Raw genomic sequence first — 22,847 nt, forward strand, 5'->3', positions numbered from 1 at the left:
TCAAATCAAAACACATTAGTTTTATTCTTCAACACATCAGAATCCATGCCTGACTCATTGTTCGCCTGAATGTAGATGTAGCGGTCATCTACAGCACCTAATTGTTTGGAGTGTGTAATTTTGGATTTCCAGGCATACACTTGAAAGAAACTGGCTGGGTTTATGAGTCATCATGCAGTTTCCTAGTTTTAATGTATAGCTTACTGACAGAACAGCAAACTGCATTCACTAGCTACACATGCATCTTAATGCAGCACATCATGCATCCTGCAGCTGAACAGAACCCTGGGTCGAGACTGGTCCTGTGGCTGATACACAAGCTGATGTTTTTATGAGTGCTGCTTTCTTCAAGCATGACAAAGGTTATGGAAAAACTAAAACCCAGTGGACCTTTGTAGAGTTTTGAAGTAATGAAACCCACATTCACCTGCCTGGAGCCCAGTCTGGGCTCTAATAGGAGCTTTATCATCTCAGTCATTCTGACTTATCCTCGATGAGTTTTACGACTAAGGAAAATTCATGCAGTTTTTACTCAAGTTTTCATTCCCGAATTCAAAACGAAGTAACCAACCTTCTTTGCAATAATCAGGATTCTGACTACAAAGATGTAGAACCTTCATTCAGTTTGTGCCAGTTTGTTACCACTATCAAGAAGGTTGTTTCCCACTGTGTCGGGTGCTGGTTTTATTTTACCCGAAAAATTCTAAATCGATCACAACCAAAAAGGGTGGAGGGATGGTGGCTTGGCCTGTGAAGAACCATTACATTTTGGGGCAGATCCAGGATTTGTTTTCACTTTAACTATGTTTTCTCACAAATACATTAGGAGAACAGTTCCTTCTTCTTTGGCTACTAGTCAATCATGTGTAGGATTTTCCCTCCTTAGCAGAAGTATACACTCTACTGAGTGCCATTCTTGTTCTTATCCAATGCTGTATGGTGCAGCTCAAATTGCCATGAGCTAGGAGGCACTACAAACAAGCAAAATGGCTCAATAACTTGGAATGACGTGTCCGTGCTTCCAGATGAGGCCCCAAAAACACAATTTAAGAGACAACGCTAATGCGCAACTTAAAATGTGGCTTCTATAAATCAAAAGATGTTGTAATAACGCCTAAAGGACTTACCCAATAAACATAAATCAAACCAAACTCGTAGTAGGAGCCACAAACATCCAAATAATTTACCTCAAAACTTGAGCAGAATTTCATTTATGCTTTTGCTCAATCACTGTTATATTTTCCACTTTGATTTCATTTCTTATCCAAACACATCGATATTTTACATCAGTCAATAATACATTTAGAGTGCATAGACTATAACAACAAATTCACTTACATTCTCCATGTGTTAGTAACATGAGTCAACCAAAGTAAAATCCAATAGAATCCCTCAAACAGGCACTGAGGCACTGTGAAGAATGACAATCAACATAGCAACCTCATGATTGGGTAATAGACCTCAAAGGGATGTGTTCTTCTCAGAAGTGACATTCAGATCCAGCATGAAAGTGGTGTGAGGGACACAATCACTGATCACAAATTACAGTGTGATGAGGTATTATCTTACTTCATCAGAGACAACATACTCAAACATTGTTTTAAGTATTCATCTGGTTTTCAATTAAAGGATGACAGGATATTAAATAAATGTATTTCAAATAAACTCCCGGTAGTGCATTTGCTGACAAACAGATGGCTTTTTTTCAGCAATTGGGTACTATTTAAGATTAAACACATGTGAGATAAACATGCACAGAGCTGCTACATATATAAACTCTTCAGTGAACCTAAAAACTCTAAATCACTAGATGCAGCCCCTAAAATGCTCAGTTTGTTAAAGGTCATTTGTTGAACCTACACTACTTACATCAACTCTCCTAAAACAGTGTCTGTTCTGACCTGGGTTCTCTAGCCGTTCAGTAAGAGAGAAGATACTTGTAAAGAAAACCTTGACTAAACAGTGTCACTATGAAGCTTGTGATCTTTATGAGTGAAACAAGATTCCTTAATTGTCACACAACAGCATATATTCCAACTTTGAGGATATGATCTGTTGTTTTAGTTTACATTGGGGGGAAAAAAATTAAATTGTAATACTCCACCTGCAAAGTGTTTGAGCAAAAAACATTATCAGTCAACAAACAATAGTTTGGCCTATGGTCCAGCAGAGGGCACTCTCTCAAAATGAGAAAATAATCATTTGTCAGTTTCTCTAAGAAATGAGAAATTCCACATCAATTTTTTATTATCTTGATAGTTGCCACGACGCTTGTCGGGGATGAATCAACAGCTCTGTCTGTGTTGTTACTGTGACCTAACAGACATACAGCCAGGAGAAACCATCCTGAAGTAAGTACTATATAATGATATTTTCCTTTAACACAGACAAATTCATCGCTATCATGAGTATATTTTGTATTTCTCGCTTACTTTGTTGTAATTTTTGAATTGCCACACAGGCACGATAAGACTGTATACGCCCAGAGGTTACTCATCCCTGCTCTACATTTATGAGATATCGAAAAGTCCCTTATGCAGCAGCACAAGTGAGGCTGTGGAGGCACCAGAAATGAGTGAAGCAACATCTCTGACTATCTACCCAAAACACGTAGCATTAGTGCAGTTGTATTACGCCATGTGGGGTAATTTGATTAAAAGCTATAATGAACTCTGACCACCAGTGGATTGTGTGCACATTAATGTAATGGAATTTGTTGTAAAATACTTTTTGGAAACGTGACGGTTTTGGCAGCCTCATGGGAAGACAAACCTCTTGAAAGTCACTCTTCCCAGCCTAATAATGATTTAGTGCATAGCAACCCAAAAATATTTTTTTATACTTCCATCTTCGTATAGAATAGATAAAATGCATTAGGCTAGCTGAGTTTAAGCTAACTCAAACTGAATAATAGCAATTTTGCATGTTTGGCAAAATGTCTATTTATTTCTTTAAAAGCTGAGCTCAAAGCTCAAAGCTGTGGATCGCGTCACATGATCTTCATAAAGAACAGGTATTAAATGTACATTCTAATTAAGAACAATGACAAAAAAATTGGTAGAATAAGCCACTTTGTTCTGGAATAATTTGGAAGTTGGAAAAGCATTAGTAGTTTGGTCATTGCTAATAAAAGGTAACTTGCGACTGAGCTAATTAAATGTAATGATTGAAATTGTGATTTAATATAATCTTTTTACAAACTCTGTCTGACCAATCATACCAGCAAAGAGTTTTCTGTGCAAATAACTGGCTGAATGCAAAGACGCTGGGAACACAGTGCGATTCACCATATTGCAAGCTGACAAGACATTGTATCAACTTGATCCAGTACTGTAGCCCAGTCACTTTCTGTTCCACTTGACCATGTGACTCAATGTGAGGGAATCACCTGGACCAGCATTAAACCAGCAGAGTGAGTTTGTCAATTTGACAGATTTAAACCACCCCCTGTTCTGTGGCTAATGTTGCTTAGAGGGTAAGAGAAAAGCTGATGGTTTACAAATCTGAATATGAGCAAGGGAAAAAACCATGCTGAAATGTAACACATGTTGCAAAGGTTAAAGAATAAACAAGAACAAACTGAAAGTAAAGGGAATGGCCAAGTCAATCCTTATTCAAGGCTTCTTCTCGTCTCCCTCTGCTTCTGTTTCTATGCTCTCCAACAGTATGTGCTTCTCATCCTCTGGCATGAGAGTGACAGGGTTCATGTGAAAAATGTGCCTTAAAAAAAGAGAGAGACATAAAGTTTGGTATTTTGAAGTCAATCAGGGCGATCCCCTGGTGAGTGATCACATGGTTAAATACACATTCAGGATATATTCCAGTATTTGTTTGCACATAAACCCAATGAAACAAACTCACTTGTGTTCACATGTTGGGAAAAACATGTCCAGGATTTTAACTATGACTGCTGATCCGACAACGCCGATCACCACCACCCACATCACCAGGAAGAAGAGAGGCAGGGACTCGGAGCAAAAGCGCCTCAGACGCTCCCTCACTTGCTCCATCCACTGACACATGGCCTGAGGACAAAGGGGACACAGGGACGAGCATTTACTGCCACCAATTGGCTCTAATTGTTCCACACTCCTTGGTCAGGACACTGTTCCACCAGAGTGTAAATGATATCGGATAGAGGAGTGTTTTATGAATGAGTGAATGTGTGTGAATGGTTGAATATGACTAATACTGCAAAGTACATGAGTGGTCATTAAAACTAGAAAAATACTAAATAAACGCAGCCCATTTATCATTAAGAAAACAAACCAAAATGACTGAGAAATCATGGGTCATGAGCTGCAAGTATGGAAAATGTTCAAAAGCCAAATCCCTTCCAAACCCATTCAATTCAATGAGCAGAATTAGTCCTTAACATATAGTGATGGTCAGAGGTTCAGATTGGAATAAGGTGGTAAACAGCCTTGGAAAGAAACAGATACTGATATATATATTAAATTATGCAGATGTTTATCAGATTTTATGAACAATGCTTTGGTGATAAGTTTGATGTACATTTAGAATTTCAGTATGTGACTTCCTGTCGGCCGTGGTGAAGACTGTTGGCTTTTGAGGGGGAACAAATCTCTCATTTCATGATATTGTGGGGCTGACAGTGGTGGAGAAGTACTTAAGTAGAAGTAAGTAAGTACTTGCTTTTAAATAAATTTGTATGTTGCAAGATGAAGCCTATTCCCTAATACAAAAGGTTATGGAGGACCATACATGACTTAAGTAAAAATAAATAAATGTATAAATAAATACAGAAATAAATAAATAAATAAGGAAATAAATAAATTAATACAGAAATAAATGAATAAATATGTTAATAACAAAAGAAATGTCAAAAGAAATGTCTTAAATATATTTGCACATTTATTTATTCCCTGATACATTTCCTTTTCATTTGCAGTGTCCTTATGCTAATGAGAAAGGCGGGCCTAACCGTAGTCTCATGCAGGATTGGTCACAGGAGTGTAATGATCCAGCCCTACGTCTGCCTCTCAATGCTGACTGGTGTCCAGTAGCTGTTTGCAGCGTTGAGCCAGTTCACACTTAAAATGAACTAGTTCAAGTTCACAGGTTAGTTAAGGTTATTTTTTATTGGGATGATTTAGGTGTCGGTAGTCCTGACTGTGAGTGTCACGTCTCGTGTTCTACTGAGCACAAGGAGCGAGCCGAGAGGAGAAGGAGGAAACAGAAACTCCAGCTCGTTACAAACCACCTGCAGCTTCTGCTCTGATCATGAAGCCGCTAATCTCTGAGCAGATGTGACCAGAGAAGCTCTGTGTTTCCACTGTTCTACAAAGTCACTAACTGGCTGTTTCACGGTGAAAAGCTCAAGTCTCAGTCACTGCCCGTGTCTCTGAGCGAGTGTGTGGAGCAGCGCAGGGGCTGTGTGTGTGTGTAGCTCAGTTGACCAATCCTGCTCGAGACTGAGGTTAGGCCCGCCTTTCTCATTAGCATAAGGACACTGAAAATGAAAAGGAAATATATCACGGAATAAATAAAAGTTGGAATAAATGTGGAAATAAATAAATTAATGTGGAAATAAGTTTAAGACATTGATTCATATAATTCTGCATTTATTTCCACATTTATTTATTTATTTCCACATTTATTCCAACTTTTATTTTTCGATTTCAGTTTGTACCGAGCTGGAGTTTCTGTTTCCTCCTTCTCCTCTCGGCTCGCTCCTTGTGCTCAGTACAACACGTGACGCTCACAGTCAGGACTACTGACACCTAAATCATCCCAATAAAAAATAACCTGAACTAACCCTCTAAACTTGAACTAGTTCATTTTAAGTGTGAACTGGCTCAACGCTGCAAACAGCTACTGGACACCAGTCAGCATTGAGAGGCAGAAGTAGTAGGGCTGGATCATTACATTCCTGTGACTAATCCTGCATGAGACTGCGGTTAGGCCCACCTTTCTCATTAGCATAAGGACACTGCAAATGAAAAGGAAATGTATCAGGGAATAAATAAATGTGCAAATATATTTAAGACATTTATTTTTGACATTTCTGTTGTTATTAAGGTATTTTTTTATTTATTTCTGTATTAATTTATTTATTTCCCTTTTTATTTATTTATTTCTGTATTTATTTATACATTTATTTATTTATTTATCTTTACTTAAGTCATGTATGGTCCTCCATAAAAGGTCACCTACATTACTTAAAAAAAATCTAAAGACAATGTGAACATACAGTGCCTTGCATAAGTATTCACCCCCTTTGGACTTTTCTACATTTTGTCATGGTATAACCACAGATTAAAACGTATTTCATCGTGAGTTTATGTAATGGACCAACACAAAATAGTGCATCATTTGGAAGTGGGGGGAAATATTACATGGATTTCACAATTATTTACAAATAAAAATCTGAAAAGTGTTGAGTGCATATGTATTCACCCCCTTTACTGTGAAACCCCTAACAAAGATGTGGTGCGACCAATTGCATTCACAAGTCACATTTGCAAGTCACATAATTAGTAAATAGGGTCCACCTGTCTGCAATTTAATCTCAGTATAAATACACCTGTTCTGTGACGGACTCAGAGTTTGTTGGAGATCATTACTGAACAAACAGCATCATGAAGACCAAGGAGCTCACCAAACAGGTCAGGGATAAAGTTGTGGAGAAATATGAAGCAGGGTTAGGTTATAAAAAAATATCCAGAGCTTTGAACATCTCTCTGAGCACCATAAAATCCATCATAAGAAAATGGAAAGAATATGGCACAACCGCAAACCTACCAAGAGGAGGCCGTCCACCCAAACTGAAGAGTCGGACAAGGAGAAAATGAATCAGAGAAGCAACCAGGAGGCCCATGGTTACTCTGGAGGAGTTGCAGAGATCCACAGCTGAGGTGGGAGAATCTGTCCACAGGACAACTATTAGTCGTCTACTCCACAAATCTGGCCTTTATGGAAGAGTGGCAAGAAGAAAGCCATTGTTGAAAGGGATCCATAAAAAATCCCGTTTGGAGTTTGCCAGAAGCCATGTGAGAGACACAGCAAACATGTGGAAGAAGGTGCTCTGGTCAGATGAGACCAAAATGGAACTTTTTGGCCTCAATGCAAAACGCTATGTGTGGCGAAAACCCAACACTGCCCATCACCCTGAGCACACCATCCCAACAGTGAAACATGGTGGTGGTAGCATCATGCTGTGGGGATGCTTCTCTTCAGCAGGTACAGGGAAACTGGTCAGAATAGAGGGAAAGATGGATGGAGCCAAATACAGGGAAATCCTTGAAGAAAATCTGATGCAGTCTGCAAAAGTATTGAGACTGGGGCGGAGGTTCATCTTCCAGCAGGACAATGACCCTAAACATACAGCCAGAGCTACAAAGGAATGGTTTGGATTAAAGAATGTTAATGTCTTAAAATGGCCCAGTCAAAGCCCAGACCTCAATCCAATAGAGAATCTATGGCAAGACATGAAGATTGCGGTTCACAGACGGTCTCCATCCAATCTGACTGAGCTTCATCTTTTTTGCCAAGAAGAATGGACAAACCTTTCCATCTATAGATGTGCAAAGCTGGTAGAGACATACCCCAAAAGACTTGCAGCTCTAATTGCAGCGAAAGGGGGTTCTACCAAGTATTGACACAGGGGGGTGAATACTTATGCACCCAACAGATGTCAACTTTTTTGTTCTCATTATTGTTTGTGTCACAATAAAATGTATTTTGCACCTCCAAAGTACTATGCATGTTTTGTTGATCAAACGGGAAAAAGTTTATTTAAGTCTATTTGAATTCCAGTTAGTAACAGTACATAATGGGAAAAAGTCCAAGGGGGGTGAATACTTATGCAAGGCACTGTATAACACAGTGCATTGTAAAAATGTAGTGGGGTAGAAAGTGCAGATATTTGCTTATAAATGTAGTGAAGTAAAAGTGACATCTACCCAAAGATAAGATTGTAGTAATATATAGATACATAAGAAATGCACATATATACAGTAACAAAGTAAATGTACTTTCTATCTATATATAAATAATAATATCACTTACAGAATAAGATGATATCAGCTCTTTGGGTGGAGTCTTTATCTGAATGTGATCTTGCTGGCTCGACTCTTGGTCATCGAATTTGTCATCATATCTGACGTGATACAGCAGGTCGGGGTCCATACGCAGAGGAGTCTCTGGGAGCTTTCCAGGAGCTGCAGTCTCTTCCTGGGTGGTCTCTGTGTGCTTCAGGGGGTACTGGCTAGTGGTCTGAGAGATCAGCTGATCTTCATCTGATTTTAAAAATATAAAGCTTTAGTTTATCTGCATTGCAATAATTAAGACCAGAAAAGGCAACATGTTTTCATACTTTTTTGACGATTTGGTGGATCAGTGACGACCACGTCATTTTCCCTGGGAACCCTGAAGATCTCGCTGTGACCAATTGGGTAAATATTGGTAAACTGAGCAAGCTTCTGGTAATCTGGGCTCATCAGGATCTTCACCTCACACATTTCCGGCTGCTGGACCTAAATGATTCAACCCCAAATGGTGTGAAATCATATCCACATACAACTATTACAAACAATGTTTTACACTAGATAGTTTTGGATTTGATCAGTCATGTAGAAATAGGAAAAATAACACATTGTGTCAAATGAGGGATGATGTAGGCTCCTACTTTGTTTTAGTCATGCAACTAACTTATCAGTAAAATGACAATATGGATCCTTCCAAACATTTAATACACACCCAGTATTCACTGTAAAAAGTGACCAAAAACTTAAGAGACCTAATTTGGATCTTTCTTATGTTTATATTTATTTACTCATTTTGCAGAAGCATTCACCCAGACTGAGTTACAGCCGCGGTACAACAAAATTACACAAATGTTTTTCATAAGGAACACATTGAGATAACTTAATAACTTATTAACAATAAGACGCATGAGAGAAGCATTAGATTGCAGAAAGGTGCCTACCTCTTTGCCCTCCATCTCTATCACTTCACTGAACACCTGTAGAGCCACCACCTCCTCTGAGCTGCTGTACAGCCGGTTCTGGTTCACCATCACCCGGGTGACAGTGGACACCATGTCCCCAGATTCAAACTCACTGCTTCCGTTGTTGCTGTCCACTTGAAAAAAAAAAATCATTAAAGAGTCTATTTTAAAGCTTGGGATGTGTCTCCAACTTAAACAATATTACATTTTGAAGATGAAGATTTCAGTCCCTACAATTAGTAAATTAATCTATCAATTAAACAGCAGAAAGTTATCATAAAGAAATTGAATGCCGATGGAAAAATAATATTGGAAACAATGACTGATTGGATATTTTATTTATATTAGATTGTATTAGATATTAGACTTTTTTATATAAAAAATTACTTGCACATTTCAAAGCACTGGCATATAATTTAATATGGAGAGAGGTAAGCCTAATTTAATTCATGAATACTCTAAGTCAACTTTATACTGCAATATGTACAGGACATAGATGGTAATGAATTTCTGTCTCTCTCTAATCCTGGTGTAAACATATAAGTACACATAAGTACACACATATAATTATGCGGTCAAAAAGGCGCAAAGTAGATAGGATATGGACTGCAGTGTATGATTGATCCAGCAAGTTAATGAGAGGTTCTACACAACAGCCGAGAGAGCAGCATGGTGCGCTGGTGGAATGTACAGTCAGAATTGTAACGTGTATAAGCAGGAGTATTTAATTTGTACATGTTTTCTTTGAATTAGTGGTTTTGTTGGTTAAATACTTGGATCAGACATAAGCAGTGAACGTTGGTGTCACAGTGAAGGAAACTCACAGAGAAGAGCCTGACAGGTGAATCTGGTGACCCCTGACAGCTCCACTGGGACGTCATTGATCAACACCTGCTCTTCACCCACCGATATGTTGAAATTGATCTGGAAGAAACAACAACAACAACTGCGTTTATGCCAATGGCTCAGGTTTCCTTAGTCATAGGAAACCTCAGTTTGTGTTTTACTGTGTACCTGCAAGTTGTTGGAATCCTGCAGCTGTGTGTCCGTCAGTGTCCCTGCTGTCACGTTAATCAAGATGGTTTCCTACGGACAGCAATCATAACAACCACAGACCAAAAACCAAGAGAGACGTGAGGGTTAACACCACAATGTCTGCCAGTCCTCCAGCAGTGAGCTGTGACGCTATGCTAACAGCAGCATCTTCATTCGCTCAGTGTCATGTTAGCTCATGTTAGCCGCCTTGTTTCTCACCGTATTCAGCTGCCGTGGCGACGACTGTGTGGACACCACTGAGATAAAAACCTGAAGCACCACGCAGAGTGCTGCTCCGGACATTTTCATTGTGTGTTCACTCAACTTATCAGCTAAACGTTAGCTACAACAACAACAACACACATACAACATACATTAAATGCGCATGCGAGTGACGTTTACAAATTGTCTTCTCGCGAGATCAAGACCGTCGGCGTGGCGGTCAGAGATGGAAGCGCAATAATAGTGAATCAGGGAGGTCAGGTGACCTGGTCTAGGGTCCCAGCACATGTACGAGCGAGGGGGCATAAGAGGGGGGCGAGTTGGAAAAGAAGGGTTGAAATGGAAATTACTATAGAGATGTGATATAGAAGAAACTAGTCAGATGTGACAAGAAAGGTGGGACAGAGAGAGGCCTTTGTATTCTATTCAGAAGAGTGTTGAAGTTAAAAGGGTAGGAGGTGGTGATGATGAATGACGGAGGAAATGCTGCTATAGGTTAGGGTTAGGGCATCGTACACTTAACTTAAAGCTTGTGTGAGGGGCGTCAGGAAGAGGAATCAGCGGGGCATTATGAGTTGTAGCAGGTACGGGACACAGAGGGAGATAATGGTCTGTGTATTTATATCAAGCTTTTCTAGTCCTGCTGACAACTCAAAGCACTTTACAGTACAGCTATTGCCATTCAACCACTTTCGTACAGTGCATTTATGTGCAACACGTTCTCTATTAAAAGGGGCAACTTGGGGTCAGGTACCTTGCCTATGTACACTTCGGCATGCGGAATGGGGAAGACTGGGATCGAAGTGCTGATCCTCTGGTTAGAGGAGGACTGCTCTACCCCCTCTACCCCTGATTGACAAGCCCAAAAGTACTCTGTGAGAAAGATCTTTAATCCCTTATAGTGAAGCTGTGGTTGTGTGGGTCCTTGGACAGCTGTTTGTCTTTCAGTTTAAACTGTGTCCACAGAGAAACAGTTTGCTTACATTCTTGTTTCTCAATACAGACGATTGTGATAATTAGGAGTAGTCTGAGGGAGTTAGGGGTGCAGGGTCTCATGATTAAAGGAATACTGAGCATGGAGAAAGGGAGAACAGGTGAGGTAGGAGCATTTTTAAGGGATACAGGGGGTTTTCACAGGGTATGATGGTAAATAGGAATAGATGTTAGGGTGACAGTATTTTAAAGAATTTATAGTAGGAATAGAGTTTAAAGTAAGAATGCGGATAACATAACTTGAGGACTTTAATCATATATATAGTATATATATATATACACTGTATATACTGTATATGTTGAATAAGTATATATTTTAAAACACGTATTGAGCCACACAGCGGGTGGCGGCAACGCACCTATAGGCTGGATTCCAACCACCTTAAAAGAAGAAGAAGAAGAAGAAGAAGAAGAAGAAGAAGAAGAAGAAGAAGAAGAAGAAGACCACCACCACCACAACAACAACAACAACAACTACAACAATAATAAGTATAGATGCCAGCAAGAATTGGACAGAAGAAATAAGGGCAGATACTTTCATAGTAAGAAAGTAGATGAAATGAGCCACCAGAGACATCAAGAAAGATTTTATCAATCAATCAAGTTTTACTTGTATAGCCCATATTCACAAAACCCCAATTTGTTTCATAGAACTTTAACAAGGTGTGACATCCTCTGCCCTCAACCCTCAACAAGAGTATAGAAAAACTACAAAAAAAAAAATTGAACAGGGTAAGGGTTGTAGTATCAAGAATGAGGTTTGGTCATACAGGTCTAAACAGCACCTTTAAGCTAATGAACAGGCAAATGTGACAGTTTGAATCTGCAGGAAACAGTGGAGCATATATTCTTGATCTGTCTATAATACCAGAGAGAGAATTTAAAAAGTCGCTAACTCTAACACTGAATTTAGATATATATCCATCCTGGCTCCCACTCTTTTCCAGGCGGTGGCGGTAATGCACCGTTAAGTTTTTTGCCATTAGTTCATTAGAAGAAGAAGTTAGCATGGCGGTGCTCCTTGAAACGACGCTGGGCGATATAGTAATAGATTTGTTTACAGAAGAAAGGCCTAAAAGTAAGAAAACCCAGCCACTTCTACATAATGAGAGCTTACGACGTGTACTGGCCGTTTGTGGAATAAACTAGCAAGATGAATTTTCATGATTATCGCCGAATAACGAAGTGCTAGCAAAGGCTGTTAGCTTGCTTGCTTCCTTTCATTTGCGTATTTAACAGTAGCTAACAGTTAATTGACCAACAGCAGCAACGATGGAATGAACCAACCCAAATTCTTTATTTCGTAAAGCTAAATAGAGATTTTGTTATTAATTTGTTATTATTTGGTCAGATGTGATGACTCGGTTTATCTTTAGCCTCTGTGCTCTTCTTTTTGCAGCTTCACTTAACTTCCTGAAATTATGCAAAATAAAATACTACAACTACTGCCTCTTCCACAATGTTCAGGTAAGACTTACGTTTTTGGCAGAGCTGTGAATTAATCTTTTTGCTGTCACCCGCTCAGACATGTCACAAACTCATGTTGACTGGCGTGAGGATGGCGGTATGGTCACAGATGAGATTTTGATTTCATTTATACATGGATAAAAAAAAAACTCTAATGTGATTGACTTTGAAGTCAGTTGGTGAATATTGTTTATTGCGTTGTACATTATCTCTTCATACAGTCGTATTGTAGCAAAATTCGTGAATTTACAAAACAAACCTTTACTGTCCTATTAAAAGTTGTGGTAAACATACACTGCATGACCTGATTTGTCCATCCAAAGTGTGTTAGACATGCTTCATGTAACAATGTGTTGTGCATCCTCCTCTCCACAGAGAGACTTTATTGTGCAGACAGGGGATCCCACTGGTACAGGCCGTGGTGGAGAATCGGTCTATAGGTCAGTCATCAGCATACCTACTGAACTTTTTATTCTTTTATTTTTTTGGACACCCGAGTTGAACCGATTTTCTCTTTTGTTTTTGGTTAGCAAAGTGTATGGGGACCAAGCCTCCTTTTTCGATGTGGAGAAAGCACCACGCATTAAACACAAAAAGACGGGGACTATATCCATGGTCAACAATGGAAGCAATCAGCATGGTTCTCAGGTGACAAGCATGTTATTATTTTCCCTCCAGTTGCCAAAAGACTCCAGGTTAGACACAACAGGGAACGAGAAACTAAGTTAAAAATAACTTGTGTATCATGAATATTCTGATATAAAGAAACTCTATATTGTTATTTTAAATTGAAGTCCTGCGTATGTCCATGATTAAAATGTCTTTACATCTATAATGTTTTACTGTCACATTAAAATTATATTAAAACCTTAAACTCAGATTCATCAAATCTTGTTTTGTGCCAAGTGATCTACTGTGTGTTTTCCCCTGTTTTTATAGATAAACTGTGTACTTTATCTGTTGACATTTTTGTCCTTAGTTTCTTATTACCACTGGTGAGAACCTGGACTACTTGGATGGAGTCCATACTGTGTTTGGGGAAGTTACAGAAGGCTTTGATGTCTTGACCAAAATCAATGAGACCTTTGTTGACAAGGACTTTGTCCCATTTCAGGATATCAGGTGAGGTGGATCTATTGTGTATTTAGTATATGGCACTTGTGTTTTCAAGGTCAGAGGTTTTATTCCAACAATAACACAAATCAACAGAAATCAATTTTTTGTAGTTTCTCATAAAAAACAACAACGGAGCATTAGGTATATCAGTGATGGGAAAATAATGCATCTTTTCATCAGGATTAACCACACAGTGATACTGGAAGACCCATTCGATGATCCTGCTGACCTGCCAGTTCCTGACCGCTCACCTGAGCCCACCAGAGAGCAGCTAGATGTGAGTACTCTCAGCCACCTAAATTGTGTTCTTTGGTTGGCAGATGTTAAATTATAGCAGCAGCTTTGTCATGTGTTGTGTCTCAGGCTAAAGCCTTATTGCGGTGTCTGAGTCTGGGGTTTGTTTTCCCCATCTCCACTGGACTTTAATGTCTCTCATTCATAGAGTCGCTCCTTACCGTTTGATATATTTGGTTTGTAGATGCTAAAAGGGTCAATGGTGTTTTGAGTCTGTTGTGTGTCATTTGCAAAGTACATTATTCGTATCTGTGTCTGGCTTGGTCAGTGCGATGGAAGTAGCTCCTCCTTTAGAAATGTGCTTCTGGTTTTGTCTTGGCTGGTTTTAGTCCTTCTCTTGTGTCATGTTCACTCTCCTCCATGTTTGTTTGTGTTAGCCCTAACCCTTCCCACAAAGTCTCTGCATCCTAGTTCTGTATATGAACAAAAAGCATCATCCAAATTAGGAAAAATAGGATATAAGGGGATTTCGGGGAAAAAATAAATATACACAATATTTGACGACTGAAAGTTGTCTACCATCAAAGGATATACATATATGTTTTTTTATTTATATATATATATATATATATATATATATACATATATGTTTTTATATATATATATATATATGTATATATTAAACTGCCCGGTATAAAATTGTGTAGTCTGGTGTTGCGTTGGGTACCTATTGGAAATCTGATTAATGTCCTCAAGTGATGTCACTTGAGTAAGCTTTGGTTTGGGCTAAAAACTTCAAGTGTGAAAATAAAAGTAACTTAGTTTCGGTTACATTAGCTGCTACTTGCATCATAATCATCAGTCTCCAACCCTGCAAAATCTGAAGGTTTCTGCATGTCAATATAAAGCAAATAACTACCTCAGGTTATCTAATGGTACATATTCAGTACAAATCAGCCGTAAACATACTCAGAAAATCTTAAAGGGATGAATAAAAGAGAAGTAAAAATTTGTGATTACTGTAAATATTCTTTGCAGAGTGGCAGAATTGGAGCTGACGAAGTGATTGACGATACAGAAGGGAAAGCGGCCGAAGAGCTTGAGGAGAGAATGAAGGACAATGAGGCCAAGACTCAGGCCATCCTGCTGGAGATGGTGAGAAGAAGAAATCATTCATTAGCTTTCGGCTAAAGAAACCACAAGTCTTTTCTAAGCATTTCTTATTCACATTTCTTCCAGGTGGGAGACCTCCCTGACGCAAACGTGAAACCTCCAGAGAATGTGCTGTTTGTGTGTAAACTGAACCCGGTGACCACCGATGAGGACCTGGAAATCATTTTCTCACGCTTTGGGGTCATAAAAAGGTGACGCTAACCATTAAGTCTGACAAAATGGTAGACAGTCTTCATATAAGACTGGCAATGTCATAGATATAAGTTTATATGGACATGTTATATGTGCTGTATTTGGCCTTAGTTCTGTTTTCTGTTACGAAACAAACCTGATGATGAATTTCTAATGACACTGTTCTGTGTAGTTGTGAGATCATCAGAGACGGGAAAAGTGGAGATTCCCTCTGTTACGCTTTTATTGAGTTTGACAAGGTAAGCATTTTTCTGTACATAATGTCTGAGTGAAGTGTGTACAGAGCATTCAGAAAGTTTTCAGACCCCTTTTACTTATTTATTATATATATAAAAAAAAAAAAAATCCCATAATGACAATTTATTATTAAGAAAGTAAAGTATTCAGACACTTTGCTTTGACTCCTCTAGGAATGTGTCCTTACATTTAAATTTAAAAGATATTTATTTTTAAAGCAATTTTTTTAAAGCATATGTTTTAACCCTGAAAACAGACATCCTGTGGGCAGTCCTTAACTGCCTGCTTCAAACCATAATAATTAGAGAATTAATTCTGTTAACAGCAAAAAGCCAAGGTCTGCTTCTTGCTCTACATGCGGTGAAATATGCTGATAATGCGATTAGGTGCCAAAGAGTGGATGTACAGGAGTAGAGAGGAATATTCATATCTCACAAACTAAAAATAAACATATTTCGAACAACTTGGGAAGTTAATAAATATTTATGTAAATCTGTTGGTCAATAGGTCTAATGTATTTACTAAGCTTAAGTGAAAAAACAACTTTAGTATAATTTCAGTACTTTCCTCATTGATTATGATTTATTAACTTACCCATAACCCTTTTAGCTCAGGTGTCACAGATTTTAAGAGATGTGAAGCATTTGAAGATATTTCAAGAAATTACACCAATAAGCAGAAATACCAGGTTGACAGCATGATACAGTTTTTAAAGATTTGTTTTTTTAACAACAAACAAAAAGCAAATCATCAGCATGAAAAAGTGAGTGAAACAAATCTAGAATCCTCAATGGAGAGAGGCAAACACTGAAGAAATTTGCTCCCTGGACTAGTTTTGATTTTGTTCACGTAAACTATGAAAATTGGTATGTTCGTTTTTTTTTAAGACTGAGATGAGATGGGACTGACTTCATATAAAAACATGTGTGACTGTATCATCATGCAATATTCTTGACAGAAAAATACTATTTAAAAATATCTAAACTTTGCTAAAACATAATCTTGTTCTCTGATTGGCTGATCTGCACAATTATTTTCCTGCTAATTCAAATCATCCTTTGGTTAAACACATTATTCAAGTCAAAGCTCACCAAACCCTTTTATCAAAAACATTTCAGCTCTTGTTGATTTTGAATAGCTCTCTGACATTCGCTTACTTTTTACTGAATGTAATGTATAACATTATTTTCATAGTTTCATTTGAAATTGAAATATTGACTTTTAAAATTATTATTATTACTTATTATTATTATTACATGTCATTTGGCTGATGCTTTTGTCCAAAGCGACTTACATTTAGTACTCTCAACATTCATGAGGGGCCATTTTAGGGGTTTAGTATCTTGCCAAGGACACTTCGGCATGCAGATGGGAGAGAGTCGGGTTTGAACCGGAAACCTTCTTGTTGGAGAACCACCACTCTAAAATGAATCTTAAAGGAGAAAATATGATTGCAGAAGTCTAATGTGTCAAAGAATGGTATTTTGTTCATGCCGGGCTTAATCAGTCAATAGGTTGACAGTTGTGAAGAAATGTACAGCTCCTCTAAGTCCACTTGCAGTGTTCATTTGGGTCTTTTCATACATTTTTACAGGTTTTACCGGCTCAGTCAGTAATTTACTGCTCCCCTCTGTGTCTCTATCATACGCAGTGCGCTCTGCATTTACCGCAACTCCTTTCCCTAAGGTTCTGGGACACTCATTAATAAGCTTCACAATTTTTTTATATAATCAACCACTCGCAGTGATTAATTTGACCCAGGACAAATGGGAATCACTAGAAATTTCCACATAGAATGTACTCAGCGGGAGGAGAAGGCAGCACAAGATTTGACTCTATTCTCTTATTCCGATAATGATTCATTGGAAAAACCCGTTGATGATCTCAATATCTTTAATTTATTATCTAGGGCAGAAGGGCTGTTATCACATGAAATCATTATGATAGAGAAGCTGTCCATCATGGAAGTAAAACAAAAGAACAGTGGGTGTGTTAGATCAGAGTCTTTGTTCAACTTCCCTGTGGTAATCTTATGAATTGACCCGTTTACTTTACGATGAGGAAGTCCATGTGCCGTATTAGTTAGTTAGTGGTTTGAAGTGGCTGCAGTGAATCCTCTGGACCAGGTTATTTAAGTCCTGTGAAGACAATCATGAACTACATTCAAAAGAGGCAACCCCTGACATGAGGTTAAACCATATTATCAATCTGTGTCCTCCAGTCAATGAGTTCCAAGAAACCTTTGCATGGAGCTCCCTTTTAATTTGATTTCTTCTCAGTTCTGACCTTGCACATGTTGAGTTTGAGAAGTAAATGCAATTTAACTAAGAAAATAATCTGTGGTTTTATCAGTGATAGTTATAGTTCTCGTGAAGATCACTAACTGTGGTAATCAATGTATTGCCTGACATTATCTTGTATCACACTTTGCTTTGTGGCTCCACAGCAAGAGGAATGTGAAAAGGCCTATTTCAAAATGGACAACGTGCTCATTGATGATCGACGCATTCACGTGGACTTCAGCCAGTCAGTCTCAAAGATCAAATGGAAAGGGAAAGGTACTCGCACTGAAGCCTTTGTTTTTTACTTTGTTTAAATAGTTCTTCAGATTCTAATGGGTCACTGTAGGGCCTTGGTATCAATCAATCAAATTTGATTTGTATAGCCCATATTCAAAAATCACAATTTGTATCATAGGGCTTTAACATGGTGTGACATCCATCACCATTCATTTCCCAAATGGATAAATGTCTCAAGGTCTCAATTCAGTTAGATTTACAATTCAATGTAGATTTGCTTCTTAGAATGGACAGAGCAGTTTCATTCGTGTACTTTTAAAATTGAACATGACTAACAAGTGCTTTCATGTTTTAGTAATATTTTTTATTTTCATTGCATTGATACCTTGTTTATGTCTGCATATGACAATAAAGACATTGAACCTTGAACCTTTGAGAAGGTGCATAGGCAGTGTTTTCTAGATCAAGTCGACTTTCCTGAATAGTTTAACTAATCTTGTAAATGTACTATAAACAGTATCGGTGTATTAAAAAGATTGCCTAACCAAGCGTTTGTAAAATCAATTACCTTGTTTTGGAAACACACTATGCTTTGTACTCAAAAGCATTTCACATCTGCACAGATGTAGCTAGGATTGTCACTTCACGATTGTCGTTTGTGTGTTAGTAAAACATTTTGTGGCTCTTCTTGAAGAGATTCAAGTTTCCATTTGAATTGGCCAAAGACATTAACAGGAAATATTAATGATAATAATATTGGATCGGTGTCGTTTATTTTGAATAAACATCAGTTTGTTGAAATAAAGATAAATTTGAATTGACAAATATTTTTTTTAAATCCATATAGTACATTTATTTAATGTTATTGTCCCACTCATCTTCAACATTTACATTCAGAGGGATTTTACAGTCACAACCTTCTGTTTCCTAGGTGGGAAGTATACTAAAGATGACTTCAAAGCCTATGAGAAGGATGTGGAGAACAAATCCAAACTGGCTCTCAAGGACAAAATGAAGCCTAAACAAGAGTATCCTTCTGTGTTATAGGCTGGGAGTTAATTTCCTAGTTTTACCACTTCATGTCATCCCAATCATATCAATCAATAGTATTTAACTATAGAGCTGATTTATCTAGCCGAGGGGTCAGAAAAAAATCTGATATATCTGTCGGGAGCTTCAGAAAAATTTGAGCCCTTTTAAATGCAAGTAACAGCCTGTTATTCCAAAAAACACTAAGCTTTTTCATTTGTTTAAATTTTTTTTATTTCGAGAATAGCTGCTCAGATCAACAATTCTGTCGTGAGTGGCTTTCCATACCTCACTATCTTCTGACCTGCCATGAAACTAGCAGCAGTAATGGAATTTACAGATCGACCTTTACTCCGCTCTGGTTTTCTTACTCAGCAAATGCATTGTGCTTGTTGTGGAAAAGTCTTTGAACTTTTGAACACCGCTGATCAAACCTACCAGTTTGTCAGCAGAGTGGATGTGAATGCAAACATATCTGACACAGGGATGGGAGATGTTTAAAAAAAAAAAAAACTCGCTGTTGTTGTTCTAAGTTTTCCTGGAGTTTTCCATAATTTTTTCCAATAGTTCCAAGTATGATCTGCTAATAGAGGAGGACCAGGAGGCGACGAGCCATTGGCACTCAGAGAAGAAGCACAAGGAAAAGAGGCACCATCATCATTCTGGTGATGAGGACAGCAGGAAGACCAAAAAGCATAAGGTATCTTTCCTGTACATCTCCATTTTCAGACAAGTATTTTATTCTTATATTCTGACTTTGGTAATAAATCAATCAAATTTTATTTGTATAGCCCATATTCACAAATAGATAGGATAGAGTAAGTATGCTCCGCGGCAGCCAGTGGCTGGAGGCTCTACGTCACATGTGTCAAACTCAAGGCACAGGGCCACATCTGGCCCGCGGGTGAATTATCTTTGGCCCGCATGATCAAATCTATTTACTATTAGACCTGGCCCGCCGGAAGTGTTTTGCAAGTTCTCAATACAAAATGAGTATTGAGAATTGTCTGGGGGTTTGTGTGGGATGGCAGGCTCTCATTGGCTGATGAGTGGGCGGGTCAAGGGTGAATGACAAATCCCACAATGCACTGCCCGTGTGTCAGCACGACAATCTCGACCCGCGAACGCTATCCATCTCCCCAAAAAATGGCTAAACGAAAGGTGGAATCTCTAAACATGAGTTTTCAAGACAGGTGGGAGCTGCGATGTGTGGTCAAAAGAGTGGATTGGTTGGGAGGATCCGAGAAAAGATGAAGGAGGAAAACGTCACAAGTGAGTTGACCGCTTATCACTGCATCATACACCAGGAGTCGTTGTGTGGCAAAGCCTTGAAAATGGAACATGTGATGAGCATCATAACATTAGCGGTTAACTTTATCAGAGGCAAAGGTTTAAATCACCGCCAGTTCAAGTCTTTTCTGGAGGAGTTAAGTTCAGAATATGGTGACTTGCCCTATCACACAGAGGTGCGATGGCTAAGCCAGGGAAAGGTGCTGGAAAGATTTTTCCAGTTGCGTGAGGAGATCTGTGAGTTTATGGAAAGCAAAGGGAAAGGCACAACAGAGCTCCGAAATAAAACGTTTCTTTGTGACATCACGAGCCACCTGAATGCGCTCAACCTGCAGCTTCAGGGGCGGGGCTGTGTCATCACTTACATGTACGCTACAGTGAGGGCTTTTAAAACCAAGCTGCGGCTGTGGGAGATGCAGATACTGCAGATAGAGCCATAAGCAGTTAATGAACCATATTTTATTACTTTTATATTTATTTATGTATTATTTATATTTCATTTATTTCCTAATTAATGTTGTTTTGTCAGCAATACTCTATAGGCCTTGTTAGTTCCAGGTTCAATATGTGCACTAAGGTTCTTTCAATAAGTGCTCAATAAACGTTGAACCCTTCTGGCCCTTGACTTGTAGCAATTTTTTAATTTCGGCCCACTGTGTATTTGAGTTTGACACCCCTGCTCTACGTTGTAGGCTTGTCTCTCCGTTTGTCCCAATCTCATGAATGAGATATTTAAAGAAGGCCGAAAGGGAATTTCTTCAAATTTTGTACAAAAATTTATTCGGACTCGAGGCATGATTGGTATTTTGGTGGAGTTTTTCGTGAATGTGATATTTCAGGAACACCTCAGGGAATTCTTTAAATTTTAGTTTACATGTTTACTTGGGTCACTGATTAACTGAAACGATTTTGGTGGTCAAAAGGCACGGTCATGGTAACCTCACAAAACATGTTTTTGGTCTCTTGTATGTAATATCTCAGGGCCTTGAGGGAATTCCTTCAACTTTTGATCAGTTGTTACTTGGAGTCAAGGATGAACTTATTAGATAAATGAATTTGGAAAACAAAGCTATGTAGACGGAAACCGGATGTTACTAATACTACTTAATCTCATCAGAGGTGGTGTGAGATGTTGATGATAAACTTTTATAGTAACTTAAGTAATCAGCTGAAATTGTTAACAGTTTCGATTAAGTTTATAGTTAGTATGTTTATATGGAGCAAATTTGATTCTGTTTGGGCTTTAAAGTGAATCTTATTAGAATATTAGGCAACATGAACATATGCACTGTCAGTTTATGGGGTACAACAAGACAAAAAGAATGCACTTTGATTGTTGCAGTAATGAATGAAGGAAATGTGAAATTTCAAATTGAAAAAATGTATATGTATATTCAATGGAATGATAATGTGTTGGACTAGTGGATATAGTTTATGCTGTTGTTGAACTATTTTGTACAGAGATCTGTTTGTTATTAAGCCTTACTTTCAGACATGCGCTGAACTCTTAAAAACAAAAACATGTGATCTCTGCAACAGAATTTATACGTTACGTCTTTTTTCTTCCTGCTGCGCCACCCCTCACCTCCACGCTACGTAGATTTCTGTGTTTTTTATAATTGCGTCTGAGCGGAATGTTCATATGTGAAGGGTAAACTCTGGGAAAAGTCCAGACCCAATTGGGTAGACGGTCTCCTGTCTGAAAACGGCATAATTTAAATGGTGTGACATTAAGGATGTAACAGTTTGACACAATACAATTCGAAAGCACAACAGACTGCATCAAAAGCCATTTTGCGGTGCCCATTGAAAAATTACTCCAGAATACTTAAACTTTCCCCACTTTCTAATTTTCTGCTAATTTTGGTAAGAATTTGAGCATGTTAAAGCCCTCAAAAAGCCAATTCATTTGCCTGAAAAAATTATAATCCTTATAATTTCAATAGGGCCTCAACCTGTCCCACTTTGTTCGGTGCTCGTGCCCTAATTATACGTTTTTTCATTTGTTACCCTGTGGCCTAAGGACACATTGCTGAATGTAGTCTGGGCGATCGGATCTCAAATTGAAAGCCTTCTATTTATCATATAGCATTTTTTAGTTAACTATATTAATATCAACGTATAAAATCAAGGAGTGAGAAGGTATCATGAATTCAATTGACAACTGTTCATTATTGGCAGGGCAACAGCTGCTTAACTTTAGCATGTGGAATCAATAAAATACTGCACATGTGCAACTCTCCACAGAGATGAGAAGAGAAGCAAGATGCCTCACTCTTTAGCTATTTCCATATTCAGCTCCGGGGGGAAAAAGAAACAGTAGTCATCAAATAACTACCTAGGTTAGAATAAAAATGTTTATACTGAAA

The 22,847-nt window shown here is 38.3% G+C and overlaps 2 protein-coding genes across 3 annotated transcripts in view; one reads left to right on the top strand and one right to left on the bottom strand.

Moving 5' to 3' along the window:
• ginm1 (glycoprotein integral membrane 1) lies at positions 1 to 12,824 on the bottom strand. 2 transcript variants are annotated; one of them, XM_053445717.1, is made up of 8 exons: positions 12,700 to 12,824; positions 9,986 to 10,057; positions 9,796 to 9,895; positions 8,951 to 9,105; positions 8,339 to 8,498; positions 8,032 to 8,261; positions 3,862 to 4,025; positions 1 to 3,720 (listed from the first exon to the last, which is right to left on the bottom strand). In XM_053445717.1, exons 1-8 carry the CDS (start codon positions 12,748 to 12,750, stop codon positions 3,615 to 3,617), a joined length of 1,038 nt encoding a protein of 345 aa, XP_053301692.1. In that variant the 5' UTR covers positions 12,751 to 12,824; the 3' UTR covers positions 1 to 3,614. The 2 variants fall into 2 exon arrangements, with proteins under 2 accessions (XP_053301692.1, XP_053301691.1); XM_053445716.1 differs by lacking the exon at positions 12,700 to 12,824 and adding an exon at positions 10,226 to 10,422.
• ppil4 (peptidylprolyl isomerase (cyclophilin)-like 4) overlaps positions 12,182 to 22,847 on the top strand; it is a 16,519-nt gene continuing 5,853 nt past the window's right edge. Inside the window, exons 1-12 of the mRNA XM_053445714.1 lie at positions 12,182 to 12,299; positions 12,621 to 12,688; positions 13,064 to 13,128; positions 13,219 to 13,336; positions 13,668 to 13,810; positions 13,985 to 14,081; positions 15,077 to 15,193; positions 15,278 to 15,402; positions 15,576 to 15,642; positions 18,087 to 18,198; positions 19,091 to 19,187; positions 19,756 to 19,888. Coding sequence (XP_053301689.1) covers positions 12,230 to 12,299; positions 12,621 to 12,688; positions 13,064 to 13,128; positions 13,219 to 13,336; positions 13,668 to 13,810; positions 13,985 to 14,081; positions 15,077 to 15,193; positions 15,278 to 15,402; positions 15,576 to 15,642; positions 18,087 to 18,198; positions 19,091 to 19,187; positions 19,756 to 19,888 — 1,212 coding nt within the window. The 5' untranslated portion in view covers positions 12,182 to 12,229. The remainder of the gene's footprint in view (positions 12,300 to 12,620; positions 12,689 to 13,063; positions 13,129 to 13,218; positions 13,337 to 13,667; positions 13,811 to 13,984; positions 14,082 to 15,076; positions 15,194 to 15,277; positions 15,403 to 15,575; positions 15,643 to 18,086; positions 18,199 to 19,090; positions 19,188 to 19,755; positions 19,889 to 22,847) is intronic.

Source organism: Pleuronectes platessa, chromosome 17, assembly GCF_947347685.1.
Source record: "Pleuronectes platessa chromosome 17, fPlePla1.1, whole genome shotgun sequence".
NCBI lineage: Eukaryota > Metazoa > Chordata > Actinopteri > Pleuronectiformes > Pleuronectidae > Pleuronectes > Pleuronectes platessa.